Genomic DNA, 21,309 nt, shown 5'->3' with positions numbered 1-21,309 from the left:
TCCCTTTCTCTCATCATAATGCTTTTATTCCCTATAAATTCAGCACATATATGAATTCCTTTTTATTTCCCTGAGATTCCAAGTCAATCATGGAACAAAGACTGTTTAGGACAAAATCACGTTTTATATGTTCCACAAGCAGAGGCCAACTGTGTAGAAGCTCACAAGTGGTATGCATTGGGGAGAGAAGGGAAGCCTCTGATTGTTGGGCGTTTTTCTTCCAGACTGTACTGAGAACAGCAGGCAAGGAGCATCAAGAAATTGACCTAGTTCAAGAACCTGTCTCATCTTATCAAGCTCTTTCTTTTCATAGCCACTTTTCTAGTTGAGTGTCAGCCATTCATATCACAGTGTGTAGTTATTCACATAGGATGATTCCTTTCCTGAACAAAAGAGAAAAGTTAATTTTGAGGCTGAAGGACAGAAAGGAAAGATAATTATTGAAGAATAGGACTTAAGGTGAAAGAAGTCCTAGGAAACACAGTATTAGTTGGGTGCTCTTGGAAGCCAGAAAGAAGCAAAAGGAGAGTTGGGGATGGATTTGGGGCTGTGGCAACAGAAGGTGATACCCAAAGGCAAACGGGACATGAAGCTTTGCTCTGCTAGAGCCCCGGTGGTTACAACCATCTTGGTCTTACTGGAAACAGTATCCATAGCTAATTAACCTCAGGCACTGAAGCCAAACTGCTTAGAAGCGAGTCATCTCCACCACTTACTGTTTGTGTTTTTGAGATGGAATCTCTGATGCCCAGGCTGGAGTACAATGGCATGACCTCCGCTCACTGTAACCTCTGCCTCCCGGGTTCAAGCAATTCTCCTGCCTCAGCCTCCTGAGTAGCTGGGACTACAGGCCCATGCCACCATGCCTGGAGACGGGGTGTCAATACATTGGCCAGGCTGGTTTCGAACTCCTGATGTCAGGTGATCTGCCCACCTCGGCCTCCCAAAGTGCTGGGATTACAGGCATGAGCCACCACACCAGACCCCCACTAGTTACCGTTATTTTAACCTCTCAAAGTCTTAGTTTCCTCATCTGTAGAAACAGGTTGCACAGGAGTTTAGCTTACAGACTGCTGAATGTATATGAGATAATCCACAAAGGGTTAGCACAGTGCCAAGCACACAGCAAATGCCCTGTTCATATCAGCTCTTCTAGCCAAGACCCACAGTAACACTCACAAATGTGTTAGTCCATGAAGGCCTGCCCCATACATGAAAAACAACTCCCATGGTAAATAACTTCCATAGAAATGGACAAGGTGGATTCCTTTTACCCCCACCTGCTCCCTTTATTTTTCACCTATCTACTTTATTCTCTCACACCATTGTGCGATACAAGACATTTTGCTGTCCTTTCAGATCTAACAGATCCTTTGGAATATCCTTTGGACATTTATTCCAAGTGTGAAAACAATTTTTTTCAGTGGTATAATTTGGATTTTATTTATACTTTCTTGAAAATTTTCTTTTTTTTCCTTCCCTTCTCCCTCTCTCCTTTTTCCCTTTCCTCCTTTCTTTCTCATTCTTTCTTCCTTCCTTTCTTTGTTCCTCCCTCCCTTCCTTCTTTCCTTCTTTTCCCATAAGTAGGACTGAAGACATTATTCCAGTAGAGTTATTTCCATATAGGCAGGAATTCTCAGCATGATTGTCCAAGGAATGGTTTCTACTATGAGCTTTAAAAAGGATTGTTCCCATGTGTTGACCCCATGTTGATGCTGACATGGCGATTCAGCATTTTCTTTCAGCTTAGTAGACATGTCAAATATCCTCTGTCTTTACAATATATCTTAAATGCCATTAAGACCATTCTGGAACTGAGTTTATTCTAGTTCCTTCACCTTCTCTGTGTAGAAACAGTTTCAGGACCATCTCTCCCACTTCCTCCTGCTACCCATGCCTTTTCCTGCCATGTCTTCTCTGAGTGCTCTTGGCAGGCTTCTGAGAAGGCCCAGCACTGAGGGGAAACACCCAAGATTCTTTTAAAAGTACAGTAGAAGCTGCTGAAGTCAGCTGTCAGGTCTAGATGACTTTTTCAGGAGCAGCAATTCGTGCTGGTGGGCAGGCATCCATACTGCCTCCCGCAGCTCCCCTCTCCCTGGCTGGGTGTGCTTCCCCTCTGGAATTGCCAGTGGCGTGTGACCAATGTTTCTGTATTAAAAAAAGTAATAACTAGGTGCCCTTCTCCAGAAGAAAGAATAACTTGAATTTTATCTACTATTTACTTTATTATGTCAAATACTCTTTCTCCCCATTCCAATAGATTTATGGCATAAAAATTTCTATCTAGAACTAGCCTGGTGACCTACCCAGAGAAACGTTAACTTCTTTGTTGCAAACTTTTTTTGTTTTTGTTTTTTAGATGAGTTTTGCTCTGTTGCCTAGGCTGGAGAGCAGTGGTGTAATCTCGGCTCACTGCAACCTCAGCCTCCTGGGTTCAAGCGATTCTCCTGCCTCAGCCTCTCAAGTAGCTGTGATTACAGGCATGCGCCATAACGCCCAGCTAATTTTTGTATTTTTAGTAGAGACAGGGTTTCGTCGTATTGGCCAGGCTGGTCTCGAACTCCTGACCTCAAGTAATCCACCCGCCTCGGCCTCCCTAAGTGCTGGGATTACAGGCCTGAGCCACCGCGCCTAGGCTGTTGCAAACTTTTGAAACACTAGGGAAAGTTTGAAGGCTGTTTTTGATGGAACTCAAACTGGTATACTCTTCTAAATGCTTTGCATGTATTAATTTAACCATCACCACAATACTGTGAGACAGATACTGTCATTTATGTTTTTTAAATGAATGAAACATACTGCAGAGTGAAGTAATTTTCCCAAGGTTACACAGCTCATATGTCACAGAGCTGAGATGTTAACACAGTCTGGCTCTAGAATCTATCCCTTAATTGCTACCTTAAATTTTTCTTCACAATTAAATAAGCTTGTGGCTTCTAAGTTACGTTATGAACAATCAACTATGTTAAAATCTTGTTCTCACTCATATGTGGAAGCTTAAAAAGTCAATCTCATGTAATTATATAGTAGAATGATAGAAACTAGAGGCTGGGAAGGGTTTGTGTAGGCGGGTACAGGGAATAGGGTGGAGATAAAGAGAGGATGGTTAATGGGTACAAACATAGTTAGAAGGAATAAGTTCTAGCATTCAATAGCAGAGCAGGCTGACTATAGTTAACAACAGTGTATTGGTATTTCAAAAGAGCTGGACGAGAGGACATGAAATGTTCCAAACACATAGGAATAATAGAAGACTTGAGATCACGACACTTCAAATACCCTGAGGCCTCTTTAATAAAATCAATGCAAATTTACAAATATAAAGCTGGGAACAGGTCTAGAAAAGGCCTGGGCGGCTGAGGGTCCTAAAGCTAAGCAAGGGCCTGAAGCTGCAAGGAACATGAGTTCCTGAAGTAAGCAATTCATTCCCTACTTACAGCCTTAACTCTAGCCAGTCTGTAGGAGATTTTACTTTAGGCACTGAGATGGCAAAAAGTTAATTATAGAAATAGCAGGTTTTCAGGACCAGAGGAATAAAATAAATTATAATCTTATAATCTTGGAATTTAAGAGTTCATCAGTGATGTCCTATTTTCTTAACTCTCATCCTTCCTTTTGATTTTTGTCCTATTTATCACTGCCATGTGGCTAAATGTATCTATGATGTTTTAATTTACTTAGATAGTTTCCTTTTCTCTCAAAGATCCATAGAAACAAGTTTAATGATCAAGGTACACATTCTGAGCAATGGCTTCTATTTCTATTTAGTGATAAATGTCATTCTAACTACTTTAGAAATTAAGAAGTGTATCTGTGGTGGCCCTTTGAGTTTTATTTTGTGAGGGATCATAACTATAGCAGGAGGATTAAATAGAAAGTCATTAACACCTGTACTTTGAATGATACCTCATGTATGAAAGACGATGAATGAAAATTTTCCCTTTAAATGTCTGAAGGGACTCAGATCAGATTCATACCAAACATAAGGCTTTCAGATGACAAAATTGGGCTCAGGGAGGGGGAATGGCATGCTGAGGCCACATGCTGCTATACAATCTTCATACCACACCACCTTGTGTGCTTTTATGATTTGTTAGTGTTAAAATGCATTTTATTATATTTAGCTGGGTATTTCCAGCAGCACTGCCTAGCGACACTTTTATATACCCATTTTATATACCCATTATCATGCTGTAAAATTTATATTACCAAGAACTAGTGTACTACAGGAGCTACCTGAGTCCTTTGGTGATCTCAATTAGTGCCCTGGCCCATCAGTCATGACACAGTTCCTATGGTTCTTTGGAGACTTTGTGACACTAAACTATCTTTAACTTTTTCCTCTGTCCCAAATTTTCAGTTAGTTCCTAGTCGTGATGTCCCTTTGTCTCTTTCCTCAAAAATACCTCCTATTTGTCCCTTCTCTTCATTTCTGGTTTAGGACTTAATTATATGTCAGAATTACTGTAATAGCCTCTTCACTTGTCCCCTTGCTCTCATTATCTCTCTAGTCTAATAAGTTCTTCATGTGTATAAACTTTTGGTCTCAAGGTATTTGTTTGGAAAGATGGAAATAGATAAGAATGCATAAAACAAGAGATTCTCTGTCAAATAAGCTTGGGAAATGCGCACATCATATTCCCTCTTGGTAGTTTTATAATACACTGTAGCATAAAAAAGGTGCTAAGGAGTCCTGTATTAAAGAATTATTCAAAACCTTTTCTGTCCATGGAAATCTTTGTGGAATAGTTATCAGCATCTCACAGGTAAATTCAGTTTGGAAAACTCTCTCCTCCATTAATCTTCACTGAACATTCATGTATCATGCTTCTTGCCCAATCAAAAAAAAAAAAAAAAAAATCCGAAGTTCACTAGCACTTCTAGGACCAGGTCTAAATTCACTAGGCCAGCACTCCAGGTGCAGCCCCCACCCCGCCCCCGCCCCGGCCTTATGCTGTCTAACTTCATCAGTGCCTCTCTAAGAGCGAATGGGTTACTGCAGTCAGTCCTCTTGTCTTCTGAGCAAGCAGGATTATTCCTTAGAGTGGACACCCAGTTCTGTCCCTCTGGATTTCCAAACTCTTATAGCATGCTGGTCCTTACTGTCACACCAGCATTTACTCAGAGACCGTACCTTGCACTGTAACTGAATTATTCACCTCAGCTATCTCTCCCCAGCTAACTAAGTTTCCAGAGGCAAAGAACTCCTTTGCTGTCTGCCCTCTCGACACCCAAGTGTGCTTTGATGCCTTCACCATGCAAATGGACAACACTTAGTAAACATATGTTGGCTGAATAAATGAATGAATGAGTGAGTAAGTCTCGTTAAATATCCTTGGCTTTGTAGATTCCTAAGTCCAGGCCCCCTGAACATATGAGGGATTAACATATGAGCTTATCAGATCTAGTCTCATTTCTTTTCTTTTAGTTTTTATTTTTATTTATTTTTATTTATTATTTTTGAGTCAGTCTTGCTCTGTTGCCCAGGCTGGAGTGCAGGGGTGCAATTATGGTTCACTGCAGTCTCCACCTCCTGGGCTCAAGCAATCCTCCTGCTTCAGCCTCCTAAGTGGCTGGGACCGCAAGCATGTGCCACCATGCCTGGCTAATTTTTTAAAAACTTTTTGTAGAGATGGGGTCTCACTATGTTGCCCAGGCTGGTCTTGGACTCCTAGGCTCAAGCAGTCCTCCTGTCTTGGCCTCCCAAAGTGCTGTGATTCCAAGTGTGAGCCACCACACCCAGTCTAGTGTCATTTCTCACACAACATCGGTGATGTGGAAAAAGTGAACGAAGAGAAGCATTTTATAGAGTCTCTATTGACCTCACCAGGCAGCAGGATGAGACTATGTGAGTCAGGGCTTTACCAACAGTGAAGTGGAAAATATACGCATATGCAACGGTATGCTAAAACTTCCTTCATTGATTACAAAAATACTTAATTCCCAGCAATCCATTTTCAACAGATACGTATTAACATCAGCTAACTTTGATAAATTGGCCACCACGTCAATAATAATGCAAGTTCAAATCTTAAATTCTTATTTTCCTAATAACAAGTTTCTTATTTTATATTCTAGCATGGGTAATTTTTTCTCCTCTATGTAGAATAAAATTAAACAGGTTCATAAAATATTCATCAACTTACATATAAATCATAGCTATCTCTATGCCTCTGAGTTTAAGTTAGTTTTCTTTTCAGCCTGGGATGACTAATATTTGCTGCCAATATTTCTCTCAAGCGGTTTCTCTTTTTTTTTTTTTGAGATGGAGTCTTACTCTGTCACCCAGGCTGGAGTGCAGTGGTGCAGTCTCGGCTCACTGCAAACTCTGCCTCCTGGGTTTAAGCGATTCTCCTGCCTCAGCCTCCCGAGTAGTTGGGATTACAGGCGCACGCTACCATGCCCAGCTAATTTCTTATTTTTAGTAGAGACAGGGTTGGCCAGGCTGGTCTCGAACTCCTGACCTCAGGTGATCCACCCGCCTCGGCCTCCCAAAGTGCTAGGATTACATGTGGGAGCCACTACACCTGGCCTTTAAAAAAAAAAGTTCTATTATTTGATCTACAGTCTGAAATGTCTTATTTCTTACATACACATACTTACAATTGCACACGACGCAAAATAACTGATTTAGGCACTTCATTTATATAATCACGTTCCCTAGGATCCATGTCTGCATTATATAAGTCCCTACTGATGGTCCCTACTGATGATATGTAGCAGTAGCAGGCTGCTGGACTTTACTTAAACAATTCTTCTGATGCCCATAGAGATGACTTCAAACAAAAGGCAATGCCAAAGGTAGCCCATCCTACTTCTGTCCCCACGTGATCTCAAGATATTTGAGCTGTAGTTGGTAAAGGAAGCAGATTGGGTAACACTGGACCAGACTAGGATTTCAAGCTCCACCTCTGTTGATAACTAGCTGGCCGGCCCTAGATAGGCCTCAGAGCCCCACTAGGTCTGAATTTTCTTATTTGTAGTTTGAGATGGTTAAACTGGATGTGGTAAACTGCTGTGACTCTATTAAGCAAATTCCTTATTCCATTAAAAGGGTCTCTAGAAGACATTTGGTTAATCAGGAACTAAAATTAGACTGAACTACAACTAGCTTCCTAGCTGCTAAGTTTCAGCCACATTCCTGGTGCTTAGGCAGTATCAGGTCCAGGTTTACTGGGTATCATGTTGCTAGGGTCACTTCAGAAGGAATTACAGGAATAGCCTTTCCTTGGCTGTGGCCTTTTCTAAGGACATGCATCTATTATATTTATAAGAGTTTTAAAAAGAGACTGAATTGAATCCATTTAACATAGGAAATATCATACTAAGTGTTAAAAGATCCATTTAGTTTTGTTTTAGAAAAGCAGTCATTGAAAAATCTGAAGTCAGTGTAATAGGCCCTTGGTCCAATAACAGTAATTTTACTCAGTAGCATTTTGTCAAAAAGAAAAGCCAGAACTTACCTGTACGTTAGCATGGACAGACCCAGGCACTTGATATCTCAACTCATGGGCTGTGGTTTGAGACTTTGGAAGCAGAAAAGGATAAGAAAGGGACCGATATTTTGATTTCATAATCTAAAATAAAGAAAAAGGGATAAAATATTCAAATGAGAAAAAAGATTCATTCTCCCTACTTTGTGATTATAAAAGAAATTCATGCCCAGGCGCAGTGGCTCATGCCTGTAATCCCAGCACTTTGAGAGGCCAAGAAGTGGGGATCACTTGAGGTCAGGAGTTCGAGATCAGCCTGGCCAACATGGTGAAACCCCCACCTCTACTAAAAATACAAAAATTAGCCAAGCATGGTGGCGGGCGCCTGTAATCCCAGCTACTTGGGAGGCTGAGGCAGGAGAATCACTTGAACCTCGGAGGCAGAGGTTGCAGTGAGTCGAGATTTCATCAATGCACTACAGCCTGGGTGACAAGAGTGAATCTCCATCTCAAAAAACAAAAAGAAAAGAAAAGAAAGGTTAATTAGAAAAAGAAAAATGTTAATGGTGGACATTTCTAAGTGAAGAACTACAGATTATTTGTGTTTCTTTTCTATTTCTCATAGTCCTGTTTTTACCTTTTGTAGGGGAAATATTGTTTTATATTTGTAAAGACAGGTTAAATATAATCTGTAGTTACAGAAGTTTATAATTGCAAAAATGAGACTATTCTTTTATAAGCTAATTTTTTACTGATTATGTTCTAGATATCTTGCCGCAGCAATATAGTGGGATATCATTATTTTTAATAACTTCATAGTAAAATGGTATAAAAGAATCACTTGTTTAATAAATTCCTATTAGTAAGGATTTCTGTTATTTCTAATTTTATTTGAATTATTAGAAGCCATATCAAAATAAATTACCTTATTGGATTATGGCTTTAGTTTGAATACCTGGAAATAGTTTTTCTGGATCAAAGATTGCATACTTTAAAAAAAGACTTATTGGTGTTGTACAAATTTATCCCCCCAGGGGGTAGCATGTATGAGCACACCACAAAAACCACCCCAAACCTAACTACAGGTATCAGCAGACTTTTATCTTTGCCAGTATAGCAGGTTAAAAGTAACACCCCATTTGTTTATTCATCCATCTCCCCTAAATTTTTGTTGAAAAATTTCAATTAGAATGTCCACTAAATTTTTATAATCCTTATGTGAATGAAAAACAAAGTGAGACTCTAAGTGGCTGATAAAACTAAATTCTTTTTCCAAATGACCAAGGGGAATCATGCCTCATTATCACTTCAAGTAAATAAAGTGAAACTTTAATAACACCTGAATATGTACTTTTTTTTTTTTTTTTTTTGAGACAGAGTCTCGCTCTGTTGTCCAGGCTGGAGTGCAATGGAGTCCTCTCAGCTCATTGCAACCTCTGACTCCTGGATTCAAGTGATTTTCCTGCCTCAGCCTCCAGAGCAGTTGAGATTACAGGCACCCACCACCATGCCCAGCTAATTTTTGTATTTTAGTAGAGACAGGTTTTCACCATGTTGGTCAGGCTGGTCTCAAACTCCTGACCTCAGGTGATCCACCCGCCTAGGCCTCCCAAAGTGCTGGGATTACAGTCGTGAGCCACCGCGCCCAGCCTGAATGATACGTACTTAACTTACGAATGTTAGGTTTGAATGTTAGGTCAAGTTCTTGCAAGTAAGGAGGACACAATCTGGATAAAAGGAAAATGGCCCCACCTTCTTAATACTGCTTGGTTTGCTCAGAACCAGCTCTCAGAATCCTGTACCAGTATAAACCCAGTGCAATTCCAGGACTGGATGGGACTTTAAAGCTCAAGCCCTCTCATCTAAACCAGCCTCCTATCCCCCTATAACAGCCCTGCAAATGACTACCAAGCCCAGGCTACTAAATGCTTAGTCAACACTGTGTCCAAGATGTTAACAAGGTTAAAATCAGGACCCACACAGCAGCACCTGTCTCTAGGCACTCTGAATTGTCTATGGTGTGGACATTCGCGAATGTTTCCCTTTTTTTTTGCCCAGATGCCCAGGCACCCTGACATCAATGCAGCCAACAGCAGAGCGGTGACACAGTTGTGGCCACAACAGTCTCTTCTTGCCACCAGCCTCCTCTGAACCTCTTTTCTAGTTAGGCCTGCCTCTCTTCACGTGGATAAATCATGATAGCAACATCCAAGTACTTTCGTGAAGTTCCAGCGCTGGATGAAGTGACGTGCCACATCACGAGCCGCCTTCCCGTGGACTGCAGAGGCAATGTCATGCCAGGGCATCCGGGGCATGGAGTACCTGTCAATGAAATCTGCCCGGGTGCACCAGGCAAGGATCAGTCATTAACTTTGGTGCTGGGGCAAAGGCTCTCTGACTCCAACTATGAAACTAAAAGGAAACATGGGTTAGTGCCCACTAGGTATATATTTCTTGGCTTGCATAGAACAACATTTTTATAATCAAGGGAAACAGATTTCACATTCGGGGACATAGTCTCCCAGGCACCTCCCTATATATGTTTCCATTTCACTTAGGATTAGATAATCACTAGACATGGCAAGATGTGAGTTGGTACAAATTATCTAAGGCTGTGTATTTGACGTTATATTTTTTATTTTTTATCCTGTTGAAACAATGGCAGGCAATGCCATCTCTATCTCCTCTTAAACATATAAACCCAGTGATTACCTGAAAATGTGCCATTCTAATGCTGGAAATGCAGGGAATAAGCAGAATAGAAGATGATCAAAAGGGAGCCTACCATTTCCTGAAAAATTACTGATTATTGCCCCAAAAATATGCCTATAAAAATCTGTAGTTTTCAGACAGTTCAGCTCTATTTCATGTTCTTTTCTTATAACTGAAAAAAAAGTCCTTAAGCACATGCTAATGACTAAATCTAGTCTCCAAAGTTTTAAAAATTTTTCAAAAATAAATGGAAGCAAAACAAAAGGCATTTAGATCATGCACATGTATACTTGTTGAGATGTTCAAAGGTAAAAGACAAAATATAACCAGCACCCCACCATCATAATACTCACCAGCAAAAGGTTTATCAAGTTGAACCCAGTCTTTGAAGACGAAATTGCAGTAGTCCTTTCCATGCCAGAATCTGGTTTCCCCATGCAGCTCTCCCACACCTGTCTGTAAACTGCGGATGGACCCCATATCTGTGAATGCAGCAAGACCCCCTCAGAGACTGTGGTTCAGGTGGGTCCCAGAAACGGAGGCTCAACTCTCATTTATTAAACATCTAAAAGCTTTTTAATTTCTTAAGACATAACTAGGGTGGCATCTGTCCATTGTATTAGAGGCTGTGGGCTAACAAGGTTTTACAGTCCTTACAAGTTTACTTTTAGTGGGCAGTTAGGGCTACAACAAGATTCATCATCAAACAATGAAATTTGACCTTCTCAGGCAGTTGAGTAACTTATTTCCACCACCTACCAGATCACTGGAAGAATTGATCACAGAATTAACTGTGAATAAAGAACTCACAAGGTGGCACTATAAGAGAGCAGTAAAGCTGGTGGGGGGCTTTAGGGGGCAGAGTAGGAAGGGTGGGGGGGAGAGGTGGAGAAACCTGAGATGCAGGGGCAATAAAGACACCATGCCACTTCTTTTTCCTCAACCAACATGGTGCACACCTGATGCATAATTCTTTTGCATTGAAGCAAGAACCTCAAATTTACAGATAGCCCATGTTCCGGCCCTGGAATTAACTAGCTAAGTGACACTGAGCTTCAGTTTTTTAGATCATAAATCCATTATGTGTAAAATGAAGAATTTGGCCTAGATAACAGCTAAAATCTGTTGTGCTTTAACATTTATATACTTCAAATCATAGATGGCGTTTATAAAAAATATGGCAACAGATGAAAGCTTATGATATAGGTGCAAAAGCAGCAATCTACTGTAGCATTTCACAAATAACTGTGCCGAGACCATTGACTTACGGCTAAATACGAAGACAACGAAGTAAAAAGACGCAGAATTACAAATCACAAATGCAGCACTTGGCACAAAAGAGGCAATTAACAAATAGACACTGAATGCTAAAATATGTGTTGAATGAATAAATGGTACTGCTTGCAGTAGCCAGTGAGAGGACTACACTGGTCCTGCCACCAACACACTGTCCCGGAACTGTCTTTGTAAAATGCACTCTTTGCTTAAAACCCTGGAAGGTTCACATACTGCCTACAGGAAGCTCAAGTCCTAAGGGCTTAGTGTGCATAGAAGACTCTTCCCAACTGGTGCCAATCTATCTTTCTAGTCCTTGTTTTTCCCCAAGTACTTTTGTGAAGCACGTGTTTCACTGTATTATAACAGGTGTGAACTGCCATGTCTCCATGCAGTTGGCACATTATTACTTCTACCTGAAATGCTCCTTTGTCCCTCTTGGCCTGATATCCTAATCATCCTTCAGGAGCCACATTAGCTATCACCTGCCCTAGAGAGACCTCCCAGCTCCCCATAAGGAAGAGGCAGTCACTAGCTCTGCTGTCATCCCATTAACAACTGCCCCAACACCTCTGACTCTGTGACGCAATTGTATCAGGATGCCCCCCCTGCCCGCATCAATGCCTCACCAGTCTATAAACTCTTTGGGAGTGGGAACCAAATCTTCTCACTGCCAGTAGCTCCAAGCACCCAGGCAATCAATAAATATTTGCAGAACAAATGTTTTTATGTAATCACCACACACAATGCTAATATTCTATCTCAAACTGAATCATTAACCTTCCAAAGGCTACTGAAGTTTTCTATAGAAGAAAAATGATTTAAAATGCCATAGATTAGCAAAATGAAATCATGTTAAAAATAGACTTCTATTGACTTCTCCCAGTGATTTATTTTCCTGCTTTATGAGACTGAAAGGCCAAAGTACGGGTAGGTCTGTTTGCTCATCTATAGGCTCTTTATTGTTAACATAGCATTTTGTTAAAAGAAGAAAAGAGGGTGAGAAAAGAAACAAAAGGGATGAAAAATGAGATAAACAATATTTCAAATTTCAAGTATAAAATACACATACACAATTTGCTTTTATCAACTGCAAAACTCTAAGCTAAGGCTTTACATAAACACACATACACTCATTTAAAAATTATCTTTCACCTAACAACCAGTTATGATAAGGAAAATAAAGGAAATTCTTAGTCTCAGGAAATTATCTTGGTATAATTGAATTCAACCTGCTCATAATTCAAATTTGTTTTTGTTTTTAGCCATGGCCTAAAAACTATTCCACATAAATTAGGGTTCCTCCTCAGTACAAATGAACTATTAAGGCAAGAGAGCCAAATACTAGTTCCTGTGAAAACAACAGCTCAGAATTGCATGAGTGTGGTCGAGAGGACTTCTGGCGTCAACAATGCTGATCCAAGGGGGTCTCGTTAGGCTGCTATCTGGCTCCCAAATGATTTCATAATTGCACCTGCCTTGTCTTTTGGCACAGATTTGTCATGCCAATTTTCTGCATCCTCCTCTGTCAGTGGCTCAGATTCTGGCTACTAAAGTTTATGAGAAGGGAGACTTCTTGTTCCTTGCCTGGTGTCCTCTGGTCGTGCCACATCCTCCTCCTTCTCTTCTCATCTCTTGGCTTCCAGGTCTCCATTTTTCTACCATTTCTCCAGCCTGTCCTTCTTATTCTTCTTTCCTAGCTCCTCCTCACTAACAAGCTTCCCCCCTTTCTCCTCTCTTTTTGTTTTCTTGTTTTTTCTTTTTCTTTCTCTTTTTTTTTTTTTTTTATGACTGGAGTGCAGTGGCATGATCTTGGCTCACTGCAACCTCTGCCTCCCAGAGTCAAGTGTTCAAGCAATACTCCTGCCTCAGCCTCCCGAGTAGCTGGGATTACAGGCACATGCCACCATGCCCTGCTAATTTTTGTATTTTATAGTAGAGACAGGGTTTCACCATCTTGGCCAGGCTGGTCTCGAACTCCTGACCTCATGATCCGCCCACCTCGGCCTCCCAAAGTGCTGGAATTACAGGCATGAGGCACCACACCTGGCCTCTCCTGTCTTTTTCTATACAATTTCTAAATGTGCACCTGCAAGCCTGGCTTCTGTTTTGGTCTCCAGATCTAAGGTCACTTCCAGTACCTCACTTGACATTGTTTACCTAGTTCCCACCAGAACTTTAAAATTATGTCTAACACTAAAATCATCATCATTCCATAAAATCAAGTCTTTCCTTGAGATTTCTGTTGTCTGTGTGTAGTAACTCAAGCTCAAACCTCGGAATCACCTTTGGCTCCTTTATTCTTCACTGACTTCTCCACCCACCTCCCCACGGCTTCCCAGATCATGATGAAAATCTGCTGATTCTGCTTTTGGAAAAAGTTTCTCCCATTTACTTCATTCTTGAACTCACTGATACAACCTTGTCAGACTCCCTGTGTCTCTACTATAAACGCTGTAAAGCCTCACCCTTAATTGCTCCATGCCCCTACGGATTTTCCAACATTTAATGGAAGAGGTGCAATGTCTCAGTCTGATTTTCAAAGTCCTCCGTAAACTGGTACAGATATATCCCACCAGCTCAATCTGCACAAATTAGCCCTTAACCACAATTCCAAAACTCCAAAAGTTCTAACAATTCAAATGTTTTTTCATAGCTAATTTTCACAGCTCATTTCATAGCTCACAGGTCAGCAAAACCTGACCTGAACTGACAAGAGGTTATTTATTATCTTTATTGATCCCACTTGGTGTTGCACAAACATAAATGGTTTGCCTACATTCCAGGTATTTCCTGGATCCTGCTGGGAGTGCAATATAGTAGAGGGTATAGGTATTGTATTACCTTTCTAAAATCCAGAACTTTCTGATTTCTGAAATCTGATTCCAAGGATTTTGTATGAGAGATTATAGACCCATATGTATTTATCACATTCTACACTCAGGTCTGAGATGCCGAAATAAATACTTTTGCATTTCCTATATCTGGGTCTTAAGATGTAGTATCTACCTAAAATGCCTGTTTTTCTACCTTTTTAGTCTCTACCTAATGAATTTCTACATATGTTCAAGGCCAGTTCCAATACAGGCGCTGAACAAGTTATATTTTAAAAAATATTTTGGTTTTCAAAATTTTTTGGAATTTAGAATTGTGGTTAAAGGTTTGTAGACCTGTATTTCGTCTGTGGATCAATGATGACTCTTGCAGTAGGAGTATCTTCCCTCAATGAATTACTAAAATATTAGGTTTGTAAAATATTTAAAACTCACGCTCACCTATTAGATAATAAGCTATTTAACAGCACAAGATGAATCTTATACATCCTATCCATTGCATTCCTAAGAACAGTTTAGAAACAGCTTAATATTATCCCTTGTGACCAGACACTCAAATTTGAAAAGCCTGTCTCAACTAAATTGCAAAAATAATTTTTCCCTCACTTACCTATTTAATATTGCTTAAAAGGAAAAGATCAGCACACAGTTGCTGAATAGCATTAGGAGAAACACCTAATGTAGATGATGGGTTGATGGGTGCAGCAAACCACTGTGGCACGTGTATACCTATGTAACAAACCTGCATGTTCTGCACATGTATCCCAGAACTTAAAGTGTGATAAAGAAAGAAAGAAAGAAAAGGAATAAAATTCAACACTTTAAAAATAGTATCAAGCAAAATTCTCCCTTACAACATAATTCTGAATGAAAAAAAATCTTGAAAACGGCTGAGTGATTTTGAAAAAATATATTTCAGATATGATTCCTAACCATGTTTTTAGTGCAGTTTTCCTATATAAAAACCCATTGTGATGTTCACTCCACACTGATTTCTGTATGACACCAGGAGGTTTAATAGGAGCCCAATTCAACATGGTCATGTGCAGTCAAGTGAAATTGATATTGCAGAGAGGCTAACTCTCTTTGCATTCTCAGGAAAAGGAAGTCATTAACTCAAGTTCATATTCAGTTTTAAATTTCTAATGAAGAGTCACTCCATGCTTAATTTGGGTTTCAAGTTTTATAAGGCAACCTGAGTTTTTAAGGTATTACATGATTTAAATCTAGAGCCTTGCTCTTTAAACTTCCTTCATTTTTTTAGTAGAACTTTGCTTTTTTGCAAACAAGTTCAGAAGGAACTCCAATAATTAAAACAGATACAAGTGGGATTGTTCTGGTTGAAGAGGTACCAATAGCCGTGGGAGGGTCCTGGGTTCACCTACTTCAATGTTCTCCTCAAAGCCTTTTAAAAACTCCAGGATCCAAGGAACGGACTTTGGAAAGCACTGCTCTAGAAGAACCCCATGATCTTTTGGCTTTTCTTTTTAGGTAAACTAATTGTTTGCATTTTAAAAAATTAAATTTGTATTTATATTTAACTATAAAAGTAAAATGAAAATAGTACCAACAATGTGAGAAAAAATAAATCACCTCACACTCCATCTTCCTAACAAAGATAGCATCATTGAATGTCCTTTGTCAGCTGCCTTCATGAACATATTTTGATACAGTGGCAATTGTCCTCAAACTTTCCTTGCTCTTCCCATAGCCACCTCATTTCAGTTCATGGAAATTCCATCTTTCCAGTGGGGCCAAAGATTTGGAGTCCTCTCCATCTCTCACATCTCGTATCTAGTTCATCGGCAAATGCTGTCAGCTCGACCCTCAAAATATATTCACAACCTGCAGAGTCACCATTTGCCACCCTGGTCTGCTCTGAAGAATGATCCTTGGAAAATGTAAGTCAGCCCTCGCCTACCCTTTGCTCAAGACCATCCGATGACTTCCTATCTCACTCAGGGTCAAAATCTTACAGTGGTCTGCAAGACCTCACATAACCCACACCAGCCCACCTCTCTGATTGTTCTTATCCTCTTCTAGCCCACTTCACTACAGCCGTATTCCTGGAACGCACCCATCCCCTCTGCCTCGTGGCCTTTCATACTTGCTATTCCTTCTGTTGGAAACACCCTCTCTCAGATAGTTTCTTATCCTCATTCTTCTCTTCCTTTCGATGTCAGCTGAAAACTAACCTCATGAGAGACGTATTCTCTGACCAGCCTTTACAAAATAGTAACTCTTCTCCTATGCCCTTCCTCCCGGATCATGCTCAACTATTCTCCGTGATAATTATCACCACCTGAAATGTGTTTGACTCTCTATTTGTATACACAGTTCCCATCCTTACCCTCCAACTAGTTAATTGCACTTGCATCTGCTTTATTCGCCACATCTCTAGCACCCAGAATAGTGATTGGCATGAAACAGAAACTCAATAAATACTTATTTAATTAAATAAATAAATCTTCTATGTTTATTTTTGTATCCCCAACTACAGTTGTAATCATTGCTCAGTTCCATCAAAGAGATGAACCATTTGTTACCATTCATTATGTTCTTCACCATTTCCCTACTCTTGGACGATTAGGTTGTTCTCTCTCTCTCTATCTCTCTCTCTGTCTCTCAACAATGCTGCACTAGACATATATTCAGTTTATCAGTGAGGGGTTGTAAACAGATGTCAAGGGTACTTTTCACCAGCAACAGAAAACCATACACATGTATGATCAATGTCTCAGATCACCACTGTGGATATCACCCCTCTTAACCTGGGGTAGGCGTGAGTTACTTACTGGACTCAGCACCTCACTCACATCTTTTCCACTTGCTCTCAATCCTACTGTCAGCAACACTATCAGTCATAATTCAGATCCATAATCTTCATGGGTTGGCAACCTCATTTCCTCCATTTTTAACTTCAGTAATAAAGCAGCAAAATTACACATTGAAATGATAAGGCACTACCTGGAGCTGTTTCCAACCCTTTACCTCTAATATCGGCCACTGCATGCACTCTTGATCTGGCTTCCTGGATTTCCCAGAGGCCTCCTACTTCCCAGGACTTTGAAGCTTTGTCATGCACAGGAATTACTGGGAGTTGTCCCTGAATCCACACACACATTCAGAACTAGATGTATGCTAAATAAATATATGTCTCCCCATATTTGTTCTTCTCCATTTTTATTTTTTAAAAATTTAAAAATTGTTTCTGTGTGTGTGAGAGAGGGTCTCCCTCTGTCGCCCAGGCTGGAGTGCAGTGGCATGATCTCAGCTCACTGCAACCTCTGCCTTCCAGGCTCCAGCAATTCTCCCACCTCAGCTTCCGGAAAAGCTGGGACGACAGATGCATGCCACCGCACTCGGCTAATTTTTTGTAGAGAGGGGGTTTCACTATGTTGCCGAAGATGGTCTTGAATTCCTGGGCTCAAGCAATCCTCCTGCCTCAGCCTCCCAAATTGCTGGGATTATAGGTGTGAGTCACCGCACCTGGCCTCTTCTCCATTTTTAAATGTATATTGAAGCTGTTATGATTTATAAACACAAATTTATTTAACAGTTACATTGAAGTTTTAGTTCATTGTGTGTAGCTTATTATTGCATTTTTTAAAATGCAGGGTAGCTGGACGAAGCCTGTCCAACCCACAGCCTGTGGGCCACATGTGGCCCGGGATGGCTTTGAATGTGGCCCAACACGAATTCACAAACTTTCTTAAACGTTGTAATTTTTTTTTGCAACTTTTTTTTAGCTCATCAGCTATCATTAGTGTTAGTATATTTTATGTGTGGCCCAAGACAATTCTTCTTCCAATGTGGTCCAGGGAAGCCAAAAGACTGGACACTCCTGCCCTAGATGAAAGAATGCTGGGAATCATTACTCAAAGTCCAGCATAATTTTTCAGGTTCATTAGCACCTGCAAGCCACAGGTGACTCACATTCAGGCATGTGCGCTAAACTGTAACTCTCACCTGCTAAACAGTACATGAGAGCCCTGGCCTTAGGTTCTAGCCAAAAAAGCATAAATAGTAATCTTCATTTCTGCTAAATCACAAGTCTTAATCATGGGCACTGGGAGGATGATAAATTGGAACTCCATTGGGCAGGTCATGTATCATCTCTAACCCTGAGTTTCTTCATCTGTAAAAAGGAGATGACAATACTACTACCAAGCACCGCAAGTACTCAGGGCAGTGATGGATAGAGTCTGCGCAAAATAAATGTTAGCTTATGATTTTACTAGTGTCATTGATGATTACTTATCCCCATACCTGACCAGCGGCCAAATCCTTCTTTATTCTCACCACAAGTTAAACTCATTAGTCATTCATTAATTCCTCGAGTATCTGGAGTATCTTCTTACCAAAGGCTATCAGATTGTAATTTCTGAAAATTCACACAGCATGGCACATCCACCCAAAGGCCTTCAAGATTTTTAACTGGCCAGGAGCGGTGGCTCACACCTGTAATCCCAGCACTTTGGGAGGCCGAGGCGGATGGATCGCTTGAGGTCAGGGGTTCAACACAAGCCTGGCCAACATGGCAAAACCCCATTTCTACTAAAAGTACAAAAATTAGCCAGGCACGGTCATGCACACCTGTAATCCCAGCTACTCAGGAGGCTGAGGCAGGAGAATCGCTAAAACCTGTGAGGCGGAGGTTGCAGTGAGCCGAGATGGCCCTACTGCACTGCAGCCTGGGTGACAGAGCAAGACTCTATTTAAAAAAAAAAAAAAAAGATTTTTAACCAAATAAAATTCCAACTCCCAAATGTGAATGTCATATATCTTCCTAGTCTTATATCAAAAACTGCATCTTAGGCCAGGTGCGGTGGCTCACGCCTGTAATCCCAGCACTTTGGGAGGCTAAGGTGGGTGGATCACGAGGTCAGGAGATCGAGACCATCCTGGCTAACACGGTGAAACCCCGTCTCTACTAAAAAATACAAAAAATTGGCCAGGCGTGGTGGCGGACGCCTGTAGTCCCAGCTACTCGGGAGGCTGAGACAGGAGAATGGCGTGAACCCGGGAGGCGAAGCTTGCAGTGAGCCGAGATCGCGCCACTGTACTCTAGCCTGGGTGACAGAACGAGACTCCGTCTCAAAAAAAAACAAAAAACAAAAAAAACAAAAACTGCATCTTAGCTAAATAATGCATTTTACATGATTTGAAAGCAGTTAGTGCTTTCCCATTCCAGCACCTTTGCTCAACTCACCTCCCTCACTTGCAATGACTTCCTATCACCTACCCCAATTAAATTACTTCCAGGCCTAACCCAAATGTCCCCTCCTCAAAAAGTCTTTCTGCATCATCAGAGAGGAATTCCTCCCTCCTTCCATAGAACTTCCACGACACTATTGAATTGCATGTGCCATGCATTCTCTTTTATTAGGTCTGTGTTGTTTTTGCTGCTGTAAGTTCTTAGGGAGTAGGGATCTTGGATACTACAGAACGCTTTGCACAGAGCAGGCTCTCAATAATATACGTAGCATAAAAACTGCAAACAGAAAGCCAATCTGGAAACACATTCACTATGCCCATGCAGCAGACAACACAACCAAAGCTCAAGCCTAAGGGAGTTCTGCCACTTCACAAATCACTTACCAGCATTAGGTCTAGTGAGTCCTTGCTCAGACTCACTGGACGGGCGAAAGAGTTTGAAGTGGGGTTTTAAACCATGGATTAAATTGTGATGACTTCTATAATGATTAAAATAACCTAGAGAAATTGAGAATTTTTTTACAAAAAAATACAGGTATTAAATTTTCTAAACCAGAAAGCAAAGCTGATCATTTTTAAAACCAGGCAGGGCTATAACATCAGTCATAAGATTCTGTGCAACAGAAAATCGTAGGGCTTTAAGATGGATTTCAAAGGAATAGTAAATTTACAAGATGTAGAAAGTCTGATGTTTGACGATATAAGCTTGATATGTTTCTGGATAGGAAGATAAATGTAATTTCTTCTAAGAAAAGTTTATAAAGTACATCTAATACCTTTTTCTTTTATGGCTTAGCGTATTTTAGAAACCCTTTGTCATTCTGCTACCATTAGAAGCGGTAATCGTGGTCGTTATGACTTTTGTGTGGATAAAACAATAAATCTGTTCTAAAATGAGGCAAACAAAGCCACCAAATGGCATGAGGTTGAATAGAATGATATAGCGACCTCTCTACATTGCTCATTCTACTCCATTACAGAAAGACAGATTTTAAAAACAGGTATGTAGTGTCCGGCTATGGAAGAACAGTGGGTAGTTAAGATAAATTCTAGCCAAGGCCATGACTTACTGGAGCTGCTGTCAATGCTGCTGATGCTATCTGCGTTGTGCAGGTGGTGCCTGTGGAGCTGCTTGTAGAGACTAAATTTGGAGAACTTTCTTGGCTTTCCTATTCCTTTCAGTTTTGAATCCACATCATCAACACTCTTCTGGATGGGTAGGTTTTGATCAGGCTCATTTTTATCTTTGAGTCTTAAGGATTCCATAGACTTTGTTGTGGCAGGCTGAGAAAATTATTTTTTTTTAAAAAAAGACACTGCATAAGACATGCTGCAATGTGGTTCTTTAATTCAAGTAGGGCTGAAGTATAAAGTTTACAAATGATGGAGGTTCTATAACAGACATGCAATAATGTCTGAGGTCAGCCATAGGGTAGTGGTGGATTCTTGTGAACTGTTTAAAAACTACCAAAGGAATATGAGGAGTTCTGCTATGGTTCTTCTTTCAGTAGGCCAAATTCTTGAAATTTCCCTCCAATTAAACTTTTAATCTCAAATACAATTACATGGGTTACATTCAGTGTTGAGCTCCAGAACTTGTTCCTTTGATAAACATTAAGTAAGCAAGCCTTCCTCTGTCAATCATTTTCCCTATTCCCTATGCACTAAATTGCTATTTTTGCATAAATTTTGCACTATTTTCCAGCAGTAAATAAGATGAAGTCCATCAAATTTTTTAATAAGTGTATTCATATTCTGGCGGCCATTTAGTTGAAATAGCAAGCAGATTGATATACACATACAGATATTTTGGCAGCTCTATTTAAAAGGCACTTTGG

At 40.4% G+C, this 21,309-nt stretch overlaps 1 protein-coding gene across 1 annotated transcript; it reads right to left on the bottom strand.

The window, feature by feature from the left end:
- Positions 1 to 7,463: 7,463 nt before the first annotated feature.
- On the bottom strand, positions 7,464 to 20,749 carry LOC116464004 (phospholipase D1-like; the record flags this gene model as incomplete). Its single annotated transcript, XM_032147282.2, has 5 exons — positions 20,542 to 20,749; positions 19,856 to 19,969; positions 10,499 to 10,627; positions 9,650 to 9,768; positions 7,464 to 7,577 (listed from the first exon to the last, which is right to left on the bottom strand). Coding segments are annotated over exons 1-5 (672 nt in total), but the record flags the coding sequence as incomplete, so codon positions are not given.
- Between the last annotated feature and the right edge of the window lie 560 nt (positions 20,750 to 21,309).

The sequence above is a fragment of the Hylobates moloch genome, unplaced genomic scaffold (genome assembly GCF_009828535.3).
Source record: "Hylobates moloch isolate HMO894 unplaced genomic scaffold, HMol_V3 SCAFFOLD_121, whole genome shotgun sequence".
Lineage (NCBI taxonomy): Eukaryota > Metazoa > Chordata > Mammalia > Primates > Hylobatidae > Hylobates > Hylobates moloch.
The sequence above is the reverse complement of the archived record's forward strand: the minus strand, read 5'-3'. Positions and strand labels throughout refer to the sequence as shown.